Source organism: Coregonus clupeaformis, unplaced genomic scaffold, assembly GCF_020615455.1.
Source record: "Coregonus clupeaformis isolate EN_2021a unplaced genomic scaffold, ASM2061545v1 scaf3700, whole genome shotgun sequence".
In the NCBI taxonomy this organism is placed as follows: Eukaryota; Metazoa; Chordata; class Actinopteri; order Salmoniformes; family Salmonidae; genus Coregonus; species Coregonus clupeaformis.
The window spans coordinates 14,845-40,647 of record NW_025537154.1 but is presented as its reverse complement, the minus strand read 5'-3'; the positions used below and the strand labels follow the sequence as shown (position 1 = coordinate 40,647).

General features: G+C 46.9%; 1 protein-coding gene across 1 annotated transcript; it reads right to left on the bottom strand.

Annotated features, from left to right (window-relative positions):
- Nucleotides 1-6,507: 6,507 nt before the first annotated feature.
- Nucleotides 6,508-24,153, bottom strand: LOC121584337 (transducin-like enhancer protein 4; the record flags this gene model as incomplete). Its single annotated transcript, XM_045220387.1, has 7 exons — nucleotides 6,508-6,757; nucleotides 6,848-6,915; nucleotides 10,188-10,357; nucleotides 16,774-16,873; nucleotides 17,033-17,179; nucleotides 23,799-23,852; nucleotides 24,034-24,153. Coding segments are annotated over 7 exons (909 nt in total), but the record flags the coding sequence as incomplete, so codon positions are not given.
- Between the last annotated feature and the right edge of the window lie 1,650 nt (nucleotides 24,154-25,803).

The following is a 25,803-nucleotide window of genomic DNA, read 5'->3' as shown; positions in this document are numbered from 1 at the left end:
CTATTAAAAACACAACAGGACGTCCTATACATAACCTCTATTATAAACACAACAGGATGTCCTATACATAACCTCTATTATAAACACAACAGATGTCCGACGGCATAACCTCTATTATAAACACAACAGGGATGTCCTATACACAACCTCTATTATAAACACAACAGGATGTCCTATACATAACCTCTATTATAAACACAACAAGATGTCCTATACATAACTCTCTATTATAAACACAACAGGATGTCCTATACATAACTTCCTATTATAAACACAACAGGATGTCCTATACAAACCTCTATTATAAACACAACAGGATGTCCTATAAGCATAACTCTATTATAAACACTAACAGGATGTCCTATACATGACCTCTATTATAAAACAACACAACAGGATGTCCTATACATAACCTCTCCTCTATTATAAACACAACAGGATGTCCTATACATAACTCCCTATTATAAACACAACAGGATGCCCTATACATAACCTCTATTATAAACACAACAGATGTCCTTACATAACCTCTATTATGTAACACAACAGGATGGTCCTATAAGCATAACCTCTTATTATAAACACAACAGGATGTCCTATAAGCATAACCTCTATTATAAACACAACAGGATGTCCTATACATAACCTCTATTATAAAACACAACAGGATGTCCTATACATAACCTCTATTATAAACACAACAGGGATGTCCTATACACATAACCTCTATTATAAACACAACAGAGATGTCCTATACATAACCTCTATTATAAAACACAAAGGATGTCCTATACATAACTCTATTATAAAAACACAACAGCAGGATGTCCTATACTAGTAACCTCTATTATAAACACAACAGGATGTCCTATACATAACCTCTATTATAAACACAACAGGATGTCCTATACATAACCTCTATTATAAACACAACAGGATGTCCTATAAGCATAACCTCTATTATAAAACACAACAGGATGTCCTATACATAACTCTATTATAAACACAACAGGATGTCCTATACATAACCTCTATTATAAACACAACAGGATGTGCCTATACATAACCTCTATTATAAACACAACAGGATGTCCCTATACATAACCTCTATTATAAACACAACAGGATGTCCTATACATAACCTCTATTATAAACACAACAGGATGTCCTATACATAACCTCTATTATAAACACAACAGGATGTCCTATACATAACCACTATTATAAACACAACAGGATGTCCTATACATAACCTCTATTATAAACACAACAGGATGTCCCTATACATAACCTCTATTATAAACACAACAGGATGTCCTATACATAACCTCTATTATAAACACAACAGGATGTCTTATACATAACCTCTATTATAAACACAACAGGATGTCTATACATAACCTCTATTATAAACACAACAGGATGTCCTATACATAACCTCTATTATAAACACAACAGGATGTCCTATACATAACCTCTATTATAAACACAACAGGATGTCCTATACATAACCTCTATTATAAACACAACAGGATGTCCTATACATAACCTCTATTATAAACACAACAGGATGTCCTATACAAACCTCTATTATAAACACAACAGGATGTCCCTATACATAACCTCTATTATAAACACAACAGGATGTCCTATACATAACCTCTATTATAAACACAACAGGATGTCCTATACATAACCTCTATTATAAACACAACAGGATGTCCTATACATAACCTCTATTATAAACACAACAGGATGTCCTATACATAACCTCTATTATAAACACAACAGGATGTCCTATACATAACCTCTATTATAAAAACACAACAGGATGTCCTATACATAACCTCTATTATAAACACAACAGGATGTCCTATACATAACCTCTATTATAAACACAACAGGATGTCCTATACATAACCTCTATTATAAACACAACAGGATGTCCTATACATAACCTCTATTATAAACACAACAGGATGTCCTATACATAACCTCTATTATAAACACAACAGGATGTCCTATACATAACCTCTATTATAAACACAACAGGATGTCCTATACATAACCTCTATTATAAACACAACAGGATGTCCTATACATAACCTCTATTATAAACACAACAGGATGTCCTATACATAACCTCTATTATAAACACAACAGGATGTCCTATACATAACCTCTATTATAAACACAACAGGATGTCCTATACATAACCTCTATTATAAACACAACAGGATGTCCTATACATAACCTCTATTATAAACACAACAGGATGTCCTATACATAACCTCTATTATAAACACAACAGGATGTCCTATACATAACCTCTATTATAAACACAACAGGATGTCCTATACATAACCTCTATTATAAACACAACAGGATGTCCTATACACAACCTCTATTATAAACACAACAGGATGTCCTATACATAACCTCTATTATAAACACAACAGGATGTCCTATACATAACCTCTATTATAAACACAACAGGATGTCCTATACATAACCTCTATTATAAACACAACAGGATGTCCTATACATAACCTCTATTATAAACACAACAGGATGTCCTATACATAACCTCTATTATAAACACAACAGGATGTCCTATACATAACCTCTATTATAAACACAACAGGATGTCCTATACATAACCTCTATTATAAACACAACAGGATGTCCTATACATAACCTCTATTATAAACACAACAGGATGTCCTATACATAACCTCTATTATAAACACAACAGGATGTCCTATACATAACCTCTATTATAAACACAACAGGATGTCCTATACATAACCTCTATTATAAACACAACAGGATGTCCTATACATAACCTCTATTATAAACACAACAGGATGTCCTATACATAACCTCTATTATAAACACAACAGGATGTCCTATACATAACCTCTATTATAAACACAACAGGATGTCCTATACATAACCTCTATTATAAACACAACAGGATGTCCTATACATAACCTCTATTATAAACACAACAGGATGTCCTATACATAACCTCTATTATAAACACAACAGGATGTCCTATACATAACCTCTATTATAAACACAACAGGATGTCCTATACATAACCTCTATTATAAACACAACAGGATGTCCTATACATAACCTCTATTATAAACACAACAGGATGTCCTATACATAACCTCTATTATAAACACAACAGGATGTCCTATACATAACCTCTATTATAAACACAACAGGATGTCCTATACATAACCTCTATTATAAACACAACAGGATGTCCTATACATAACCACTATTATAAACACAACAGGATGTCCTATACATAACCTCTATTATAAACACAACAGGATGTCCTATACATAACCTCTATTATAAACACAACAGGATGTCCTATACATAACCACTATTATAAACACAACAGGATGTCCTATACATAACCTCTATTATAAACACAACAGGATGTCCTATACATAACCACTATTATAAACACAACAGGATGTCCTATACATAACCTCTATTATAAACACAACAGGATGTCAGTAGTTATTGGGTGGGCCAACACACACCCTGGAAAAACATTTAGAGGAAGCACGTATCTGGACCTCCCTCCCTCCCTCTCCCTCCCTCCCTCCCTCCCTCTCCCCCTCCTCCCTCCCTCCCTCCCTCCCTCCCCTACCTCCCTCTCCTCCCTCCCTCCCTCCCTCCCCCCTCCCTCCCTCCCCTACCTCCCTCCCTCCCTACCTCCCTCCCTCCCCACCTCCCTCCTCTCCCCCTACCTCCCTCCCTCCCTCCCCCCTACCTCCCTCCCTCCCCCCTACCTCCCTCCCCCTACCTCCCTCCCTCCCTCCCCTACCTCCCTCCCTCCCCCTCCTCCTCCCTCCTCCCTCCCCTACCTCCCTCCCTCCCCCTACCTCCCTCCCTCCCCCCTACCTCCCCTCCCTCCCCCTACCTCCCTCCCTGCTCAAACACAATAACAAAATCAATATTAATAAATTAATTGTTTAATTTTTAATTCTTCTCGACAATCTAGTTCTCAAAGGTTATATTAAACAGTATATAGTTAAGTCCATTACCTTTTCTTCCCCCTCCCTCCCTCCCTCCCTCCCTCTATCTACCTCCCCCCCTCCCCTCCCTCTACCTCCCTCCCTCCCTCCCTCCCTCCCTAGTAGTAGTAGGTCCTCACCAGACAGTCCAGCTGAGAGACAGGGCTCCCCCTCCCTCCCTCCCCCTCCCTCCCTCTACCCCCTCCCTCCCTCCCCTCCCTCTACCTCCCTCCTCCCTCCCTCCCTACCTCCCCTACCTCCCTCCTCCCTAGTAGTAGGTCCTCACCAGACAGTCCAGCTGAGCAGGGCTCCCTCCCTCCCCCCCCTCTACCTCCCCCTCCTCCCTCCCTCTACCTCCCTCCCTCCCTAGTAGTAAAGGTCCTCACCAGACAGTCCAGCTGAGAGACAGGGCTCCCCCCCTCCCTCCCTCCCTCCCTCTACCCCCCTCCCTCCCTCCCTCCCTCTACCTCCCCCTCCCCCTCCTCCCTCTACCTCCCTACCTCCTCCCTCCCTAGTATTGGTCCTCACCAGACAGTCTAGCTGAGACGCTCCCTCCTACCTCCCTCACCTCCCTCCTCTACCCCCCCCTCCCTCCCCCCTACCTCCCTCCCTCTCCCCCTCCCTCCCTCCCTCCCTCTACCCCCCTCCTCTACCTCCTCTCCCTCCTAGTAGTAGTCCTCACACATCTAGCGCTCCCTCCCTCCCTCCCTCCCTCTACCTCCCCACCTCCCCCTCCCCCCTCCCTCTACCTCCCTCCCTCCCTCCCTCCCTAGTAGTAGTAGGTCCTCACCAGACAGTCTAGCTGAGAGACAGGGCTCCTCCCTCCCTCCCTCCCTCCCTCCCTCTACCTCCCCACCTCCCCCCTCCCCCTCCCTACCTCCCCTCCCTCCCTAGTAGTAGTAGGTCCTCACCAGACAGTCCAGCTGAGAGACGGGGCTCCCTCCCTACCTCCCTCCCTCCCTAGTAGTAGTAGGTCCTCACCAGACAGTCCAGCTGAGAGACGGGGCTCCCTCCTCCCTCCCCTCCCTCCCTAGTAGTAGTAGGTCCTCACCAGACAGTCCAGCTGAGAGACAGGGCTCTTGCTGCCCGGCTGGCTGATATCCCAGATCTTGACACAGCCCTTCCCTCCATCTACCTCCCCCCCTCCCAGGTGACCTGTATAGTATCCTCACCAGACAGTCCAGCTGAGAGACGGGGCTCTTGCTGCCCGGCTGGCTGATATCCCAGATCTTGACACAGCCCTTCCCTCCATCTACCTCCCCCCCTCCCAGGTGACCTGTATAGTATCCTCACCAGACAGTCCAGCTGAGAGACGGGGCTCCCCTCCCTCCCTCCCTCCCTAGTAGTAGTAGGTCCTCACCAGACAGTCCAGCTGAGAGACGGGGCTCCCCCCCTCCCTCCCTACCCCCCCTCCCAGGTGACCTGTATAGTATCCTCACCAGACAGTCCAGCTGAGAGACAGGGCTCTTGCTGCCCGGCTGGTGATACTCCCAGATCTTGACACAGCCCTTCCCTCCATCTACCTCCCCCTCCCCAGGACCTGTATAGTATCCTCACCAGACAGTCCAGCTGAGAGACAGGGCCCCTCCCCTCCCTCCCTCCCTCCCTCCTCCCTCCATCCCTAGTAGTAGTAGGTCCTCACCAGACAGTCCAGCTGAGAGACAGGGCTCCCTCCCTCCCTCCTCCCTCCCTCCTTCCTCCCTCTACCTCCCTACCTCCCTCCCTCCCTAGTAGTAGTAGGTCCTCACCAGACAGTCCAGCTGAGAGACGGGGCTCTTGCTGCCCGGCTGGCTGATATCCCAGATCTTGACACAGCCCTTCCCTCCATCTACCTCCCCCCCTCCCAGGTGACCTGTATAGTATCCTCACCAGACAGTCCAGCTGAGAGACAGGGCTCCTCCCTCCCTCCCTCCTCCCTCCCTCCCTCCCTCCTCCCTCCCTCCCTCCTCCCTCCCTCCCTCCCTAGTAGTAGAGTCCTCACCAGACAGTCCAGCTGGAGAGACAGGGGCTCCCTCCCTCCCTCCCTCCCTCCCTAGTAGTAGTAGGTCCTCACCAGACAGTCCAGCTGAGAGACGGGGCTCCCTCCCTCCCTACCTCCCTCCCTCCCAGGTGACCTGTGTAGCCTCCTCACCAGACAGTCTAGCTGAGAGGGGCTCCCCCTCCCTCCCTAGTAGTAGTAGGTCCTCTCAGCAGTCCAGCTGAGAGACGGGGCTCCCTCCCTACCTCCCCCCCTCCCAGGTGACCTGTATAGTATCCTCACCAGACAGTCCAGCTGAGAGACGGGGCTCCTCTACCTCCCCCTCCCAGGTGACTATAGTATCCTCACCAGACCGTCCAGCTGAGAGCGGCTCCCCTCCCTACCTCCCGTGACCTGTATAGTATCCTCACCAGACAGTCCAGCTGAGAGACGGGGCTCCCTCCCTACCTCCCCCCCTCCCAGGTGACCTGTATAGTAGGTCCTCACCAGACAGTCCAGCTGAGAGACAGGGCTCTTGCTGCCCGGCTGGCTGATATCCCAGATCTTGACACAGCCCTTCCCTCCTGTGTAGACGTGTCTGGTGGGGTTGGAGATGGTGACAGCACACACCACCTCGCCGTGGCTCAGCGTGTTGATCTGACGGGCGTGACGCGGGATGCCCGGGCCTATCAGGGCGTCCGGAGGGAACGGCACCGGCTGCATCTGGCCGTCAGTGCTCACGTGGAAGGAATAGGCTCTGAGAGGAGGAGTGGTGATGAAGAGTTATTTTAATGTTGGTTTATTTTAGATTCTGATCTAGTTAATCAAAATTAAAAAGGAGACGTACTGTTTTCCTCCAGAGAGGTTGGGAGGAAGACCAGGGACCCTCATGTGATGGTGGGGGTCAAAACCCACCTGGAGGATGGAGAACAGAAGAGAGATTCATTTTTTATCTCTTTGATGAAATCATTCAAGCATCTTGTACCCTTCAAACCAAAACGCAGTTTATATGATGCACTTTTATGTGACTTTCAATTGACATTGCTCAAACATTGCCCATTGATGTGATGAGATGGCGGCTGTAGCCTAGCGGTTATGAGCGTTGGGACAGTGACCGAACGGTCGCTGGTTCGAATCCTAGAGCCGACTAGGTGACAAATCTGTTGATGTGCCCTTGAGCAAGGCACTAACCCTAATTGACTAAAAGGTAATTGTGCTGCAGTGGCTGTTTTACGTACTTCTGTCCAATTCTGCTATTTTTTATTTCTATTATTTTGTACATAACGTCTCCACCATCGCGTCCTATGACCAAAAACGGCTTCTGGACATCAGAACAGCGAATGCTAACCTCGTAATATCCTTTGTTTCTCGGAGTCTTGGCTGAACGTGGACATGGATAATATATTGTATATTTCAAGGGTTTCTCTATGCACCGCCTAGACAGGATGTCAGCCTCGAGGAAGAGTAGGGGGAGGTGAGGAAGAGTAGGGGGAGGTGAGGAAGAGTAGGGGGAGGTGAGGAAGAGTAGGGGGAGGTGTATGTCTCAGCCTCGAGGAAGAGTAGGGGGAGGTGTATGTCTCTGTTTACAGCAGCTGGTGCGCAATCTCTGATGTTTAGGAAGTCTCGGTTTTTGTTCTCCTGAGTTAGAATACCTCATTAAAGCTGTAGACCTGTAGACCCACTATTTACCAAGAGAGTTTTCATCTATATTTTCGTAGCTGTCTATTTACCACACAAACCGATGCTGACACTAAGACCGCACTCAACGAGCTGTATAAGGCCATAAGCAAAGAAGAAAATGCACATCGAGACGCTTCTCGTGGCCGGTGATTTGAATGCAGGGACTCTGAAATCCATTTAACCTAATTTTAGGATGTCACCTGTGCAACAAGAGGCAACAAAACTCTAGATCACCTTTCCTCCAATCATAGCAACGCATACAGGGCTCTAGATCACCTTTCCTCCAATCATAGCAACGCATACAGGGCTCTCCCTCGCCCTACATTTGGAAAATCTGACCATAATGGTTTCCTCCTGATTCAACCAAAAGTATGTGGATACCTGTTCGTCGAACATCTCATTCCAAAATCATGGGCATTAATATGGAGTTGGTCCCCCTCCTTTGCTGCTATAACAGCCTCCACTCTTCTGGGAAGGCTTTCCACTAGATGTTGGAACATTGCTGTGGGGACTTGCTTCCATTCAGCCACAAGAGCATTAGTGAGGTCGGGCACTGATGTTGGGCGATTAGGCCTGGCTCGCAGTCGGCGTTCCAATTCATCCCAAAGGCGTTACGCAGACGACACACAACTAATCTTCTCCTTTCCCCCTTCTGATAACCAGGTGGCGAATCGCATCTCTGCATGTCTGGCAGACATTTCAGTGTGGATGACGGATCACCACCTCAAGCTGAACCTTGGCAAGACGGCGCTGCTCTTCCTCTCGGGGAAGGACTGCCTGTTCCATGATCTCGCCATCACGGTTGACAACTCCGTTGTGTCTTCCTCCCAGAGTTCGAAGAGCCTTGGCGTGACCCTGGACAACACCCTGTCGTTCTCCGCTAACATCAAGGCGGTGACCCGATCCTGTAGGTTCATGCTCTACAACATTCGGAGAGTACGACCCTGCCTTACACAGGAAGCAGCACAGGTCCTAATCCAGGCACTTGTCATCTCCCGTCTGGATTACTGCAACTCGCTGTTGGCTGGGCTCCCTGCCAGTGCCATTAAACCCCTACAACTCATCCAGAATGCCGCAGCCCGTCTGGTGTTCAACCTTCCCAAGTTCTCTCACGTCACCCCGCTCCTCCGCACACTCCACTGGCTTCCAGTTGAAGCTCGCATCTGCTACAAGACCATGGTGCTTGCCTCACGGAGCTGTGAGGGGAACGGCACCTCCGTACCTTCAGGCTCTGATCAGTCCCTACACCCAAACGAGGGCATTGCGTTCATCCACCTCTGGCCTGCTGGCCCCCTACCTCTGCGGAAGCACAGTTTCCGCTCAGCCCAGTCAAAACTGTTCGCTGCTCTGGCACCCCAATGGTAGAACAAGCTCCTCACGACGCCAGGACAGCGGAGTCACTCACCACCTTCCGGAGACACTTGAAACCCCACCTCTTTAAGGAATACCTGGGATAGGATAAAGTCATCCTTCTACCCCCCCTTACCCCCACCCCCAAAAAAAAAAAAAAAAAAAAAAACATATTGTAAAGTGGTTATCCCACTGGCTATAAGGTGAATGCACCAATTTGTAAGTCGCTCTGGATACGAGCGTCTGCTAAATGACATAAATGTAAATGTAAATGTGTTCGATGGGGTTGAGGTCAGGGCTCTGTGCAGGCCAGTCAAGTTCTTCCACACCGATCTTCACAAACCATTTCTGTATGGACCTCGCTTTTTGCAGGGGGCACTGTCATGCTGAAACAGGAACGGGCTTTCACCAAACAGTTGCCACAAAGTTGGAAGCACAGAATAATCTGGAATGTCATTGTATGCTGTAGCATTAAGATTTCCCTTCACTGGAACTAAGAGGCCTAGCCCGAACCATGAAAAACAGCCCCAGACCATTATTCCTCCTCCACCAAACTTTACAGTTGGCACTATGCATTCAGGCAGGTAGCGTTCTCTTGGCATCCGCCAATCCCAGATGTGTCCGTTGGATTCATCCAGAGTGTCCCTGGTGTTGAATAACAACATCTTCATTATTATCTTTCCTATCTCTGAATCAGGAAGTAATGTCTACACCTGTTGTTTACGGAGCACGTGACAAATACAATGTGATTTGATTTTGATATTGCTCAAACATTGCCCAACCCCTTTATAATTTGTGCCAATGAAAGAAGATTGAGTGACACTAATAAGATGGTGGATATTTGCATGTTGTGAGTTGAGTTAGGAGAATAGAGTACCACATGTTGTGAGTTGAGTTAGGAGAATAGAGTACCGCATGTTGTGAGTTGAGTTAGGAGAATAGAGTACCACATGATGTGAGTTGAGTTAGGAGAATAGAGTACCACATGTTGTGAGTTGAGTTAGGAGAATAGAGTACCGCATGTTGTGAGTTGAGTTAGGAGAATAGAGTACCACATGTTGTGAGTTGAGTTAGGAGAATAGAGTACCACATGATGTGAGTTGAGGTAGGAGAATAGAGTACCACATGTTGTGAGTTGAGTTGGGAGAATAAAGTACCGCTTGTGATCGTCCGTAGGCCACGACTGCAGCGGCGGCAGCAGGAGAGAGGTTGTGTAGGGAGGCGTAGCCACCCAGGTCGCCGTTCAGCCCGTTGAGGCCTGGGTGGGGCACCATGCCAAACGCACCCGGGTAAGGACACGTCAACGCCAGCGGACGCAGACCAGGGCCTGGAACAAACAACATAGGTCAACCCCCTTAAGGTCTAAGGATCCAGGGTTCTACTAAGCTAATTGCTTTCAGATGGTCATACCAAGGCTAATTTAGCTATTTGAATTTTGCATTTTATAAAAATATATTTAAAAACGTTTTGATGAAACATTGAATTTGGCCTTACTGCTATTAGCCCTATAGAAACACATTGAATAGCATTCACACATGGCAAAACAGGTAGTAAAAAAAATAAAAAAAATAAAGGAAGTATGTTTTGAATTGTCTGTCCTATATCTGAGAGATATAAGAAAGATAAGGAAATTATATTTAAAACAAAAATGTTTAACCACTTTTTGGGGCACTAAAGTACTTCCAAATCCACTGAGTGTACAAAACATTATGAACACCTGCTCTTTCCATGACAGACTGACCAGGTGAAAGCTATGGTCCCTTATTGATGTCACCTGTTAAATCCACTTCAATCAGTGTAGATGAAGGGGAGGAGACTGGTTAAAGAAGGATTTTTAAGCCTTGAGACAATTGAGACATAGATTGTGTATGTGTGCCATTCAGAGGAGAGGGTGAATGGGCAAGACAAAATATTTAAGTGCCTTTGAACGGGTTATGGTAGTAGGTGCCAGGCGCACCGGTTTGAGTGTGTCAAGAACTGCAACGCTGCTGGGTCTTTCACGCTCAACAGTTTCCCGTGTGTATCGAGCAGTGGTGGTCGGTGCTCTTTAAGAATAGGGAGGACAATTATTATTTTTTTATGAGCTTGGCCTTATTTCTATTACAGCATGTTGGATGACTGTCATCCATATTCCATTCACCCAGCTCAATGTAACATCGATAGGTTTAGTCTACTATATGATACTCTAATGTTCCCTGTACCCATCATGAGGTTGCTACAACCTAGCCTACGAATAAAAGTTTACAACGTAGGTGCACAGGTCGAGAGAAATTGGAGTAATCAAGGTGACAGACAGTGACCCATTCTATACCACCTGGCACACTCTGGCCTGCATCAAGCTGATCTAGGGTTTAATCATTAGTTGCTACGAGACTATTGCAGCTCTGTGGGTGTAACATTTATTGACAATGTTGATACCTTCTGGAAACAAAGCTTGTGTTATAAGGAGGATGGGATCCACCCAAATCATTTGGGTTCCTGGATCCTTTCACAGCATTATAAGGCTGCTTTGAGACAATGAATTATCAATGACCAGCTCATTTAATCCCTACCATTGTGTCGCTGAGTTGTCATAATGATTCAGCAAATGTACATTATCCTAGGGGCGTTGGAAGACACAATGTAAGTAACCTAATTTATGTCCCACTTCCTACCCTGAATGCCTCTGCTGATCCTACAGCTATTGGATGCAGTAATCATGTGCCTATGAACCAGAGTAATACTGTTAGCACTGAGGTGGTGTGCACTAGTAGGAAGTCCACTGTGTGCAGCTCACCCTGCACTAATAAAAATAACCTGAGTATGTCTACCTCTGCTAAGCTTCCCAGTAAAGCAATAAAAACAATCAAGCATCCCAGAAAAGTGCTAAAAATAGCCCACATTAACATATGTAGCTTAAGAAACATGGTTCATGAAATTAATAACTTGCTAGTAACAGATGACATTCATATTCTGACAATCTCTGAAACTCACTTAGATAATACCTTTGATGATACAGTGGTAGCAATACAAGGTTATAACATTTACAGAAAAGACAGAAATGCCAACGAGGGCGGTGTTGCGGTCTATATTCAGAACCACATTCCTGTAAAGCTTAGAGATGATCTCATGTTAAATACTGTTGAAGTAATATGGCTACAGGTTCAAAAAGCCCATTCTGGTGGGAAGCTGCTATAGACCACCAAGTGCTAACAGTCAGTATCTGGATAACATGTGTGAAATTCTTGATAATATACACTACCGTTCAAAAGTTTGGGGTCACTTAGAAATGTCCGTCTTTTCGAAAGAAAAGCAATTTTGTTGTCCATTAAAATAACACCAAATTGATCAGAAATAAAGTGTAGACATTGTTAATGTTGTAAATGGCTATTGTAGCTGGAAACGGCTGATTTTTACTGGAATATCTACAGTACATAGGCATACAGAGGCCCATTATCAGCAACCGTCAGTCCTGTGTTCCAATGACACATTGTGTTTGCTAATCCAAGGTTATAATTTTAAAAGGCTAATTGATCATTAGAAAACCCTTTTGCAATTATGTTAGCACTGCTGAAAACTGTTGCGCTGATTAAAGAAGCAATAAAACTGGCCTTCTTGAGACTAGTTGAGTATCTGGAGTATCAGCAATTGTGGGTTCGATTACAGGCTCAAAATGGCCAGAAACAAATAACTTTCTTCTCAAACTTGTCTGTCTATTCTTGTTCTGAGAAATGAAGGCTATTCCATGCGAGAAATTGCCAAGAAACTGAAGATCTCATACAACGCTGTGTACTACTCCCTTCACAGAACAGTGCAAACTAGCTCTAACCAGAATAGAAAGAGGAGTGGGAGGCCCCGGTGCACAACTGAGCAAGAGGACAAATACATTAGAGTGTCTAGTTTGAGAAACAGACGCCTCACAGGTCCTCAACTGGCAGCTTCATTAAATAGTACCCACAAAACACCAGCCTCAACGTCAACAGTGAAGAGGTGACTCCAGGATGCTGACCTTCTAGGCAGAGTAGCAAAGAAAAAGCCATATCTCAGACTGCCCATCTTAATATTTTATTTTTATTGGCCAGTCTGAGATATGGCTTTTTCTTTGCAACTCTAATAAGCATGCACCCATTAACAAAATGACTGTAAAAACGGTTAAATCCCTGTGGATTGATGAGGAATTTGAAAATTGTATGGTTGAGAGGGATGAGGCAAAAGAGATGGCAAATAGGTCTGGCTGCACAACCGATTGGCAAACGTACTACAAATTAAGAAATCATGTGACTAAACTGAATAAAAAGAAGAAGAAACTACACTATGAAACAAAGACAAATTGACAACAGACTTTCAGCACGCTTATAGGGAAGGACATTCAACAACCACAGCACTTACACAAATGACTGATGATTGGCTGAGATAAATTGATGATACAAATATTGTGGGGGCTGTTTTATTAGACTTTAGCGCGGCTTTTGACATTATCGATCATCGTCTGTTGTTGGAAGAACGTATGTGTTATGGCTTTACACCTCCTGCTATATTGTGGATAAAGAGTTACCTGTCTAACAGAACACAGAGGGTGTTCTTTAATGGAAGCCTCTCCAACAAAATCCAGGTAGAATCAAGAATTCCCCAGGGCAGCTGTCTAGGCCCCTTACTTGTTTCAATTTTTACTAACGACTTGCCAATGGCTTTGAGTAAAGTCTATAATAAAGCACTGCTCTGCATTCTTAACAGCACTATCAACAAGGCAGGTCCTACAGGCCCTAGTTTTGTCGCAACTGGACTACTGTTCAGTCGTGTGGTCAGGTGCCACAAAGAGGGACTTAGGAAAATTGCAATGACTAAAATGTAAATTTAGCAGACGCTCTTATCCAGAGCGAGTGCATACATTTTTTTTTTTCATACTGGCCCCCCGTAGGAATCGAACCCACAACCCTGGCGTTACAAACACCATGCTCTACCAACTGAGCTACATGGGACTATTATATTTCAAAATTAAAATCTAATTCTCTAGCCTATACTTGTAACTTTGTAGGCCACATGTGCTGCACCAGAATCCCATGTTCTCTTCTGCTTTATCATGGTTTGAACGAGGTGCGTAATTCCAGTCCATATAATACAGTATAACACAATACAGTACAGTAATACAGTTCACACTCTAAAAGATTAGCCTACTGGAGCTAGTTTCATTTATTTACCCAAGAGAGCATATAGCTAGATACATCTATGGGCTTTTATATAGCTAGCTACATCTATGGGCTTTATATAGCTAGCTACATCTATGGGCTTTATATAGCTAGCTACATCTATGGGCTTTATATAGCTAGCTACATCTATGGGCTTTATACAGCTAGCTACATCTATGGGCTTTATATAGCTAGATACATCTATGGGCTTTATATAGCTAGCTACATCTATGGGCTTTATATAGCTAGCTACATCTATGGGCTTTATATAGCTAGCTACATCTATGGGCTTTATATAGCTAGCTACATATATGGGCTTTATTCAGCTAGCTACATATATGGGCTTTATATAGCTAGCTACATCTATGGGCTTTATATAGCTAGCTACATCTATGGGCTTTATATAGCTAGATACATCTATGGGCTTTATATAGCTAGATACATCTATGGGCTTTATATAGCTAGATACATATATGGGCTTTATTCAGCTAGCTACATATATGGGCTTTATATAGCTAGCTACATCTATGGGCTTTATATAGCTAGCTACATCTATGGGCTTTATATAGCTAGCTACATCTATGGGCTTTATATAGCTAGCTACATCTATGGGCTTTATATAGCTAGCTACATCTATGGGCTTTATATAGCTAGCTACATCTATGGGCTTTTATATAGCTAGCTACATCTATGGGCTTTTATATAGCTAGCTACATCTATGGGCTTTTATATAGCTAGCTACATCTATGGGCTTTATATAGCTAGCTACATCTATGGGCTTTTATATAGCTAGCTACATCTATGGGCTTTATATAGCTAGCTACATCTATGGGCTTTATATAGCTAGCTACATCTATGGGCTTTTATATAGCTAGCTACATCTATGGGCTTTATATAGCTAGCTACATCTATGGGCTTTATATAGCTAGCTACATCTATGGGCTTTATATAGCTAGATACATCTATGGGTTTTATATAGCTAGCTACATCTATGGGCTTTATATAGCTAGCTACATCTATGGGCTTTATATAGCTAGCTACATCTATGGGCTTTATATAGCTAGCTACATCTATGGGCTTTATGTAGCTAGCTACATCTATGGGCTTTATGTAGCTAGATACATCTATGGGCTTTATATAGCTAGCTACATCTATGGGCTTTATATAGCTAGCTACATCTATGGGCTTTATTTAGCTAGCTACATCTATGGGCTTTATATAGCTAGCTACATCTATGGGCTTTATATAGCTAGCTACATCTATGGGCTTTATATAGCTAGCTACATCTATGGGCTTTATATAGCTAGCTACATCTATGGGCTTTTATATAGCTAGCTACATCTATGGGCTTTTATATAGCTAGCTACATATATGGGCTTTATATAGCTAGCTACATCTATGGGCTTTATATAGCTAGCTACATCTATGGGCTTTATATAGCTAGCTACATCTATGGGCTTTATATAGCTAGATACATCTATGGGCTTTATATAGCTAGCTACATCTATGGGCTTTATATAGCTAGCTACATCTATGGGCTTTTATGTTTTTCTGTCATGCGTAAGGCGCATATATATCATATATGTATTGGATAACAATCATTTGGGGTTTTCTGGGCTTGGGATCATAAAATGTCTTTAATATATGGCTCATCAGACTCAGGTAGCATCAGGCTTGAATTTTCAATCAAAGCTCTAATCAAATCCAGTCCTATTTATATGCTTTATATGCTTTGGAATGACACTTCACTTCCGGTTTTGGCGGAAAATACTGGGTTACCCAGGAAAAAAGTTATTTTTGTAAAATACAGAGAAAATATTCAACCCTAGTAGAGTAGAGTACATGCCCCGACAAATTGAGGCTGTTCTGAGGTCAAAGGGGGGTGCAACTCAAAATTAATAAGATATTCCTAATGTTTTTTACACTCAGTGTATACTTACATTCATTTTAACTGCTCAGACAAGTCTTGTGAGGCTTGTGGGCGTCCTAGAGAATTCGATGGTGGGGTCATTATTAGTGTGTAGCCGAAGCTGTTCGGGCGCTACAGACCGAAGTTGGCAGACCTGGTGGTACCGACCTCAGACGAGTCCCGTGACGCTTGTGAGGTTCGTAGAGCAAAACACCAAGCCATTTCCGTATTAGTTTGTAGCCCGTTAAACCGTTACCGTTATAATCGTTCAGACGTTTTGATGATAAGACTGCTGTAGCTCTGCCACCAGAAATTTGGAAAGCTGACATAGGTGGTGGAAAAACAGATATCTCGATATTAAACAGACGGATTTCGATATTTTTCATTTTTCGATGATTTTTGTATTACGTTTATTAGATCTCTGCGGGTTGCGGACATCTTAAGAATCAACTGACACGCCTCGTTAAAAAAAATATTAAAGAAAGGTTAAATGAAATGTAAAGAATGTTATTTTTATTTTTTATTTTTTTGGGGGGTAGATCAGCTTAATATTGCAGATAGATTGAAAAATTAAATTAAAAAAGATGAAAGAAAGGTTAAATGAAATGTAAAGAATGTTACAAAAAAACGTCCGTATTAAAAGTGTTTAAAGTCATCAGTGTGTCTCACCCATGACCTCTACTCTCAGACCGGGGGTCGAGGTGCTGCTGGGAGTGGGGGCATCAGAGCGAGGGATGGGGGTCAGGGTGCTGGACTTAGACTTCTCATTCTGGAAATCAAAGGGTAAAAGGGTCATAATGCACTCATAACAAGAAATGTTTTAAGCACTGAACTCTGGTATATGAGAGATCAGAAAATCCTTGGGCCAATGGTAGAAATATTTATAGTTCTAAATAAAGGAGAAAAAAAAAGCCATGAGATGTCCGACCATGATGAGATCTTTGGACTTGTTGGAGGGCGTGCTACTGGACGAGGCAGGGCTGAGGGGAGGGACTTCCTTTTTCAGCAGACGGCTCTTATCCAATTGGTTCTCACGAGGGGAGTGGGTGGGGCTTCCTCTAGGAGAGGCAGGATCCTAAGATAACAGCATAAAGAGAAGAAATGAAAAGAGCTTGGTTTCATTAACTGAAATAAACCAGACATTTTCCAGACAAAAACCGTATTACTCTCCAATGTTATGCACCAATTTGTTTACATCCCTGTTAGTGAGCATTTCTCCTTTGCCAAGATAATCCATCCACCTGACAGGTATGGTATATCAAGAAACTAATTAAACAGCATGATCATTACACAGGCCATTTTAAAATGTCACACAACTGTCACGGTTTCGGCCGAGGCTGCTCCTCCTCCTGGTTCGGGCAGGCTTCGGCGTTCGCCGTCCCCGGAGTACTAGCTGCCACCGCTCTATGTTTCTGTGTTCCATTGCTTTTGTCTGTCTGTCACACCTGTGTCTGTTTGAGAGTTGATTACGTGTCTTATAAGTTCCGTGTTGTAATCTAGGGTATTTGTGTGTTGTTTTTCCGTTGCCACTTGGTTAATGATACGTGTTTGTTTTTCCGTGTCATTTTGCTTGTTCAAGTGTTTTACGCGTGTGCGTAATTTTCCTCGCCACTTCGTGTTTCGAGGTCGGGGCTTGTATACTTGTTTTGGAGACTATTAAATGTCTAGTTGGACTAACCTCTGCTTCCTGCGCTTGACTCCTCCACCACATCCACGACGGTTTATGACAGAACAACACACCATCATGGAGTCAGCAGGATCAGCGGCGTCTCCCGAATCCCTGCTGGACCGGATCAATTTCCAGGACGCCATGATCCAGCAACTCGGGACCGCCATGGACAAGGTTTCCAACGCCCTGCGCCGTTTGGTGAACTCTGAGGACCCTTACAACATCGCATCACCAACGGCCAGTCCTCCTCTCTCAGTACCGGAACCCAGTGGCATTCGGCTCTCACTCCCGAGGGCATATGACGGTTCTGCAGCCGGGTGTCAGGGATTCCTCCTGCAGGTAGAACTGTACCTTGCCACTATACACCCGGCGCCCTCGGGATACGAGAGCGTCTCCGCCCTCATCTCCTGTCTCTCCGGCAAGGCGTTGGAATGGGCCAACGCCGAATGGAGGGGAATAGACGCCGCTACCATCACCTACGCGGAGTTCTCTCGCCGCTTCAGGGCTGTCTTCGATCATCCCCCTGAGGGGAAAGCGGCGGGAGAGCGTCTATTCCACCTCCGACAGGGGAAGAGGAGCGCACAGGAGTTCGCACTGGAGTTCCGGACACTAGCGGCGGATGCGGGGTGGAATGAGAGGGCCCTCATCGACCAGTACCGATGTAGTCTACGAGAGGACGTTCGTAGGGAGCTGGCCTGCAGGGACACCAACCTGTCGTTTGACCAGTTGGTGGACATTTCCATCCGTCTGGATACCCTGCTGGCTACCCGCGGACGTCCCGAGTGGGGGTCGTCCAGTCCACCCTCCAGCACCCCCGAGCCGATTCCCATGGAGCTAGGGGGTGCTGGCGCTAGAGAGAGGAGAGGGAACCCGAGGGAGGCCATCCACTGCACCACCTGCGGTCGTGGAGGACACACTGTGGCCAGGTGCTGGGGAGGGTCTCCTAGGGGAGGTGACAGCAGGCCACGCACTGGGGAGTCATTTCAGGTGAGTAGGCGCCCCACTCACCCAGAGCTCTCTGTTGGTCACATGAGTATTCCTGTGAGGTTTCCACAGGTGGCACCTCATTCCCAGCATAAGGCGCTAGTAGATTCAGGCGCAGCTGGGAACTTTATTGATCGGGCATTTTGTAGTAGGTTAAGGATTCCCCTTCGGCCGGTAGACAATCCATTTCCTGTCCACGCACTAGACAGCCGGCCGTTGGGGTCGGGCCTGATCAGGGAGGTCACAGCACCACTGACTATGACGACGCAGGGGGGTCATGAGGAGATCATTCAGTTTTATCTGATTGACTCTCCTGCGTACCCCGTGGTGTTGGGCCTTCCCTGGTTAAGCACCCATGATCCTACTATAGCGTGGCAACAGAGGGCTCTTATGGAGTGGTCTGCTCAGTGTGTAGGTAGATGTCTAGGTGTTTCCGTAGGGGCGACCTCGGTAGAGAGTCCGAACCAAGTGCCCGCACTGCGCATTCCCCCCGAGTATGAGGATTTAGCACTCGTGTTTAGCAAATCGAGGGCAGCACGGCTACCTCCTCATAGACAGGGGGACTGTGCGATAAATCTCCAAACAGGAGCGGCTCTTCCTCGGAGTCATGTGTATCCCCTGTCTCAAGAGGAGACAGCGGCTATGGAGACATACATAGCCGAGTCCTTGGCACAGGGATACATACGGTCCTCTACTTCCCCAGTCTCCTCGAGTTTCTTCTTTGTGAAGAAGAAGGACGGGGGATTGCGCCAGTGTATTGATTATCGTAATCTCAATCAGATCACAGTTAAATACAGCTACCCACTGCCACTGATTGCGACGATGACGGAATCATTACGCCGGAGCGCGATTCTTCACAAAGTTGGATCTCAGGAGCGCGTACAATCTGGTGCGCATTAGGGAGGGGGGATGAATGGAAGACAGCATTTAGCACCACCTCGGGTCATTACGAGTATCTCGTCATGCCATACGGGTTAATGAATGCTCCGTCAGTCTTCCAATCCTTTGTTGACGAGATTTTCCGGGACATGCATGGGCAGGGTGTCGTAGTTTACATCGACGACATCCTCGTGTACTCTTCTACACGAGCCGAGCATGTAGCCCAGGTGCGCCGAGTATTGAGAAGACTGTTGGAGCATGACTTGTATGTCAAGGCAGAGAAATGCCTGTTCTTCCAGGAGTCCGTCTCCTTTTTGGGTTATCGGTTGTCCTCGTCTGGTGTGGAGATAGAGGTAGACCGGGTATCGGCCGTGCGTAATTGGCAAACTCCAACCACTGTAAAAGAGGTGCAGCAGTTCTTGGGTTTTGCTAATTACTACCGGAGGTTTATTCGGGGTTTTGGACAGGTTGCAGCTCCCATTACGTCCCTGCTAAAGGGGGGTCCGGTTTGTTTGCGGTGGTCGGCTGAGGCGGACAGGGCATTTATCAAGCTTAAGAACCTGTTCACCTCGGCTCCGGTGCTGGCGCATCCGGATCCCTCTTTACCATTCCAGGTTGAGGTAGACGCGTCCGAGACCGGTATTGGGGCAGTCCTGTCACAGCGGTCCGGCGCGCCACCTAAACTCCGCCCCTGTGCTTTCTACTCGAAGAAGCTCAGCTCGGCGGAGCGCAACTATGATGTTGGGGACAGGGAGTTGTTAGCCGTAGTCCAAGCCCTAAAGGTGTGGAGGCATTGGCTTGAGGGGGCTCAACACCCTTTTCTCATTCTGACTGATCACCGTAACCTGGAGTACATCCGGTCAGCTAGGAGATTGAACCCTCGTCAGGCTAGGTGGAATATGTTCCTAACCCGGTTTGTTTTTAAGATCACATACATCCCAGGGTCCCAGAATGTTAAGGCAGACGCACTGTCCCGGCGGTATGACACGGAGGAGAGGTCTAACGAGCCTACTTCCATATTGCCGGAATCTTGTTTGGTGGCTCCGGTAGTATGGGAGGTCGATACGGAAATCGAGCGGGCACTGCGTACCGACCCTACTCCCCCCGCGTGTCCTGTGGGGCGGACGTACGTTCCGCTCGAGGTCCGTGATCGTCTGATTTATTGGGCTCATACATCACCCTCCTCTGGACATCCAGGTATTGGCCGGACCGTGCACTGTCTTAGCATGAAATACTGGTGGCCAACGTTAGCTAGGGATGTGAGGGTTTATGTCTCCTCCTGCTCGGTGTGTGCCCAGTGTAAGGCGCCTAGACATTTGCCCAGGGGTAAGCTACATCCCCTGCCCGTTCCACAACGACCATGGTCCCACCTATCGGTGGATTTCGTAACTGACCTACCCCCTCCCAGGGGAATACCACCATATTGGTCGTTGTGGATCGGTTTTCTAAGGCCTGTCGTCTCCTTCCCATGCCGGGTCTCCCTACTGCCCTACAAACCGCTGAGGCTCTCTTTACCCATGTGTTCCGGCACTATGGGGTCCCCGAGGATATAGTGTCTGACCGAGGTCCCCAGTTCACTTCCAGAGTTTGGGGAGCGTTCATGGAACGGTTGGGGGTCTCGGTAAGCCTTACCTCGGGGTACCACCCAGAGAGTAATGGGCAGGTGGAACGAGTCAACCAGGATGTGGGTAGGTTTTTGAGGTACTATTGCCGGGACCGGCCGGAGGAGTGGTCGAGGTTCATCCCCTGGGCAGAGATGGCCCAGAACTCTCTCCGCCACTCCTCCACCAACTTAACACCTTTCCAGTGTGTTTTAGGTTATCAGCCGGTCCTGGCACCGTGGCACGAGAGCCAGATCGAGGCCCCTGCGGTGGACGAGTGGATTCGGCGCTCGGAAGAGACGTGGGACGCTGCCCATGTCCATCTGCAGCGTGCCATCCGTCACCAAAAGGCGAGCGCCGACCGTCACCGCAGTGAGGCACCGGTGTACGCACCGGGAGATCGAGTCTGGCTCGACTCGAAACCTGCCCCTCCGCCTGCCCTGCCGGAAGCTGGGTCGGCGGTTTGTAGGGCCCTTCAAAGTCCTGAGAAGATTGAACGAGGTGTGTTACAGGTTACAACTGCCTATAGAGTATAAAAATATTAACCCCTGCGTTCCATGTGTCTCTTCTCAGGCCGGTGGTAGCTGGCCCACTCCAAGAGGATGAGATAGAGAGACCCCTCCGCCCCCTTTGGACATCGAGGGGGCCCCCGGCGTCAGAGTCCGGACCATCTTGGACTCGAGACGCCGGATGAGTGGTCTCCAGTATCTCGTGGAGTGGGAGGGGTACGGTCCGGAGGAACGGTGCTGGGTGCCCAGGAGGGACATACTAGATCCATCCCTCCTGACTGAGTTTCACCATGGGCATCCCACGCGCCCGGGTCCGCGTCCTCCTGGCCGTCCCCGTGGCCGGGTCGGGCGCGGCTGGGGCCGCGCGTCAAGGGGGGGGTACTGTCACGGTTTCGGCCGAGGCTGCTCCTCCTCCTGGTTCGGGCAGGCTTCGGCGTTCGCCGTCCCCGGAGTACTAGCTGCCACCGCTCTATGTTTCTGTGTTCCATTGCTTTTGTCTGTCTGTCACACCTGTGTCTGTTTGAGAGTTGATTACGTGTCTTATAAGTTCCGTGTTGTAATCTAGGGTATTTGTGTGTTGTTTTTCCGGTGCCACTTGGTTAATGATACGTGTTTGTTTTTCCGTGTCATTTTGCTTGTTCAAGTGTTTTACGCGTGTGCGTAATTTTCCTCGCCACTTCGTGTTTCGAGGTCGGGGCTTGTATACTTGTTTTGGAGACTATTAAAAGTCTAGTTGGACTAACCTCTGCTTCCTGCGCTTGACTCCTCCACCACATCCACGACGGTTTATGACAACAACACAATGCCACAGATGTCTCAAGTTTTGAGGGAGCGTGCAATTGGCATGCTGACAGCAGGAATGTCCACCAGAGCTGTTGCCAGACAATTTAATGTTCATTTCTCTACCATAAGCCGCCTCCAATGTCATTTTAGAGAATTTGGCAGTACGTCCAACCGGCCTCAAAACCGCAGACCACGTGTAACCACGCCAGCCCAGGACCTCCACATCCGGCTTCTTCACCTGCGGGACCGTCTGAGACCAGCCACCCGGACAGCTGTTGAAACTGTGGGTTTGCACAACCAAAGAATTTCTGCACAAACTGTCAGAAACCGTCTCAGGGAAGCTCATCTGCGTGCTCGTCATCCTCAACAGGGTCTTGACCTGACTGCAGTTCGGCGTCGTAACCGACTTCAGTGGGCAAATGCTCACCTTCGATGGCCACTGGCACGCTGGAGAAGTGTGCTCTTCACAGATTAATCCCGGTTTCAACTGTACCAGGCAGATGGCAGACGTGGGGCGAGCGGTTTGCTGATGTCAACGTTGGGAACAGAGTGCCCCATGGTGCCGGTGGGGTTATGGTATGGGCAGGTATAAGCTACGGACAACGAACACCATTGCATTTTATCTATGGCAATTTGAATGCACAGAGATACAGTGACGAGATCCTGAGGCCAATTGTCGTGCCATTCATCCGCCTCCATCACCTCATGTTTCAGCATGATAATGCACGGCCCCATGTCACAAGGATCTGTACACAATTCCTGGAAGCTGAAAATGTCCCAGTTCTTCCATGGCCTGCATATTCACCAGACATGTCAACCATTGAGCATGTTTGGGATGCTCTGGATCAACGTGTACGACAGCATGATCCAGTTCCTGCCAATATCCAGCAACTTCGTACAGCCATTGAAGAAGAGTGGGCCAACATTCCACAGACCACAATCAACAGCCTGATCAACTCTATATGAAGGAGATGTGTCGCGCTGCATGAGGCTTTTGGTGGTCACACCAGATACTGAATGATTTTCTGATCAACAGCCCTACCTTTTTCTAAAGTTACCTATGACCAACAGATGCATATCTGTATTCCTAGTCATGTGAAATCCATCGATTAGGGCCTAATGAATTTATTTCAATTGACTGATTTCCTTATATGAACTGTAACTCTGTAAGATCTTTGAAATTGTTGCATGTTGCGTTTGTTTGTTCAGTGTATGAGAGAGAGAGAGAGAGAGAGAGAGAGAGAGAGAGAGAGAGAGAGAGAGTAGAACCTCATTGGAGACATCCACCACTAGGCTGTCATCACTCTTCTCCCCGTCGCTGTCCTGAAACAGATACAATACAATTTTATTGTCCTGAGTCGGACACAACAACACCTTGGTCCTCAACACTTCACCATAGTTTGATACTCTATACCAGGGCTTCATAAGAACGCTGACACGCCTGACAGAGTCTGGTTAGTGGAATCAGCGTTGAAAAAAATTGTTTGAAAGTTGCTTCACTCACGTAACGTGTGGCGCTTAACTCCTTGTCGTCCATCTTCTGTTTCTTGCTGTCTGAGGAGTCTCCTGAACTCCTGTGCTTCCCTCCTGCTCGGAAACTGGCGGAGGGGGACACAGACAAACTCTGAGAGAGAGAGGGAGAGTGTAGGCATGAGACAGAGAGAGAGAGAGAGAGAGAGAGAGAGAGACAGAGAGAGACAGAGAGAGACAGAGAGAGAGAGAGAGAGAGAGGGAGAGAGAGAGAGAGAGAGAGAGAGAGAGAGAGAGAGAGAGAGAGAGAGAGAGAGAGAGAGAGAGAGAGAGAGAGAGAGAGAGAGAGAGAGAGAGAGAGAGAGAGAGGGAGAGAGAGCGAGAGGGAGAGAGAGAGAGGGGGAGAGGGGGAGAGGGAGAGGGAGAGAGGGAGAGTGAGGGAGAGAGTAGGCATGAGATATTGTCATTAATGTTAGTTTACAAGTCTGATTTTGTACCCTGTAAGAGCCCAACTACCCCTCCTCTTAGAGGTGAGCACAGGAACAAAAGGAATGGAGGGAAAGAGAAGAAGAGAGGAGAGGAGGAGAAGATGAGAAGAGAAGAGGAGAAAAGAGGAGGAGGAGAGGAGGAGGAGGAGGAGAGGGAGGAGAGAAGAGGAGGAGAGAAGAGAAGGAGAGAGAGGAGGAGGAGGAGGAGGAGGAGGAGGAGAGAAGAGGAGGAGGAGGAGGAGATAAGAGGAGGAGGAGAGAAGAGGAGGAGAGAAGAGGAGGAGGAGAGAAGAGGTGGAGGAGAGAAGAGGTGGAGGAGAGGAGAGGAGAGAAGAGGGAGAGGAGAGGAGAGGAGAGGAGAGGAGGAGGAGGAGATAAGAGGAGAGGAAGAGATGAGGAGGGAAGAGGAGAGGAGAAAAGATGAGGAGAGAAGCAGAGAGAAGATAAGAGGAGAGGAGAGCAGAGCAGAGCAGACGAGACGAGACGAGAGGAGAGGAGAGGAGAGAAGGAGAGGAAGAGATGAGGAGGGAAGAGGAGAGGAGAAAAGATGAGGAGAGGAGAGAAGCAGAGAGCAGATAAGAGGAGAGGAGAGCAGAGCAGAGCAGAGCAGACGAGACGAGACGAGACGAGACGAGAGGAGAGGAGAGGAGAGGAGAGGAGAGAGGATGCAGCAGGACCTTTACCTTTCCACTAACTCATCCTGCCCTTTACCGTGCTGCTAGTGTTGATGACTGGCAAACACTGTGTGTGTGTGTGTGTGTGTGTGTGTGTGTCAGCGATTAGATGAAAACAATCTGCTTCCTTCCCCTTCGTCTTCTACAGCCAGACAGTACAGATGACAGATCAGAGCAGTATTAGACAGTACAGATGACAGATCAGAGCAGTATTAGACAGTACAGATGACAGATCAGAGCAGTATTAGACAGTACAGATGACAGATCAGAGCAGTATTAGACAGTACAGATGACAGATCAGAGCAGTATTAGACAGTACAGGTGACAGATCAGAGCAGTATTAGACAGTACAGATGACAGATCAGAGCAGTATTAGACAGTACAGGTGACAGATCAGAGCAGTATTAGACAGTACAGATGACAGATCAGAGCAGTGTTAGACAGTACAGATGACAGATCAGAGCAGTATTAGACAGTACAGATGACAGATCAGAGCAGTATTAGACAGTACAGATGACAGATCAGAGCAGTGTTAGACAGTACAGATGACAGATCAGAGCAGTATTAGACAGTACAGATGACAGATCAGAGCAGTATTAGACAGTACAGATGACAGATCAGAGCAGTGTTAGACAGTACAGA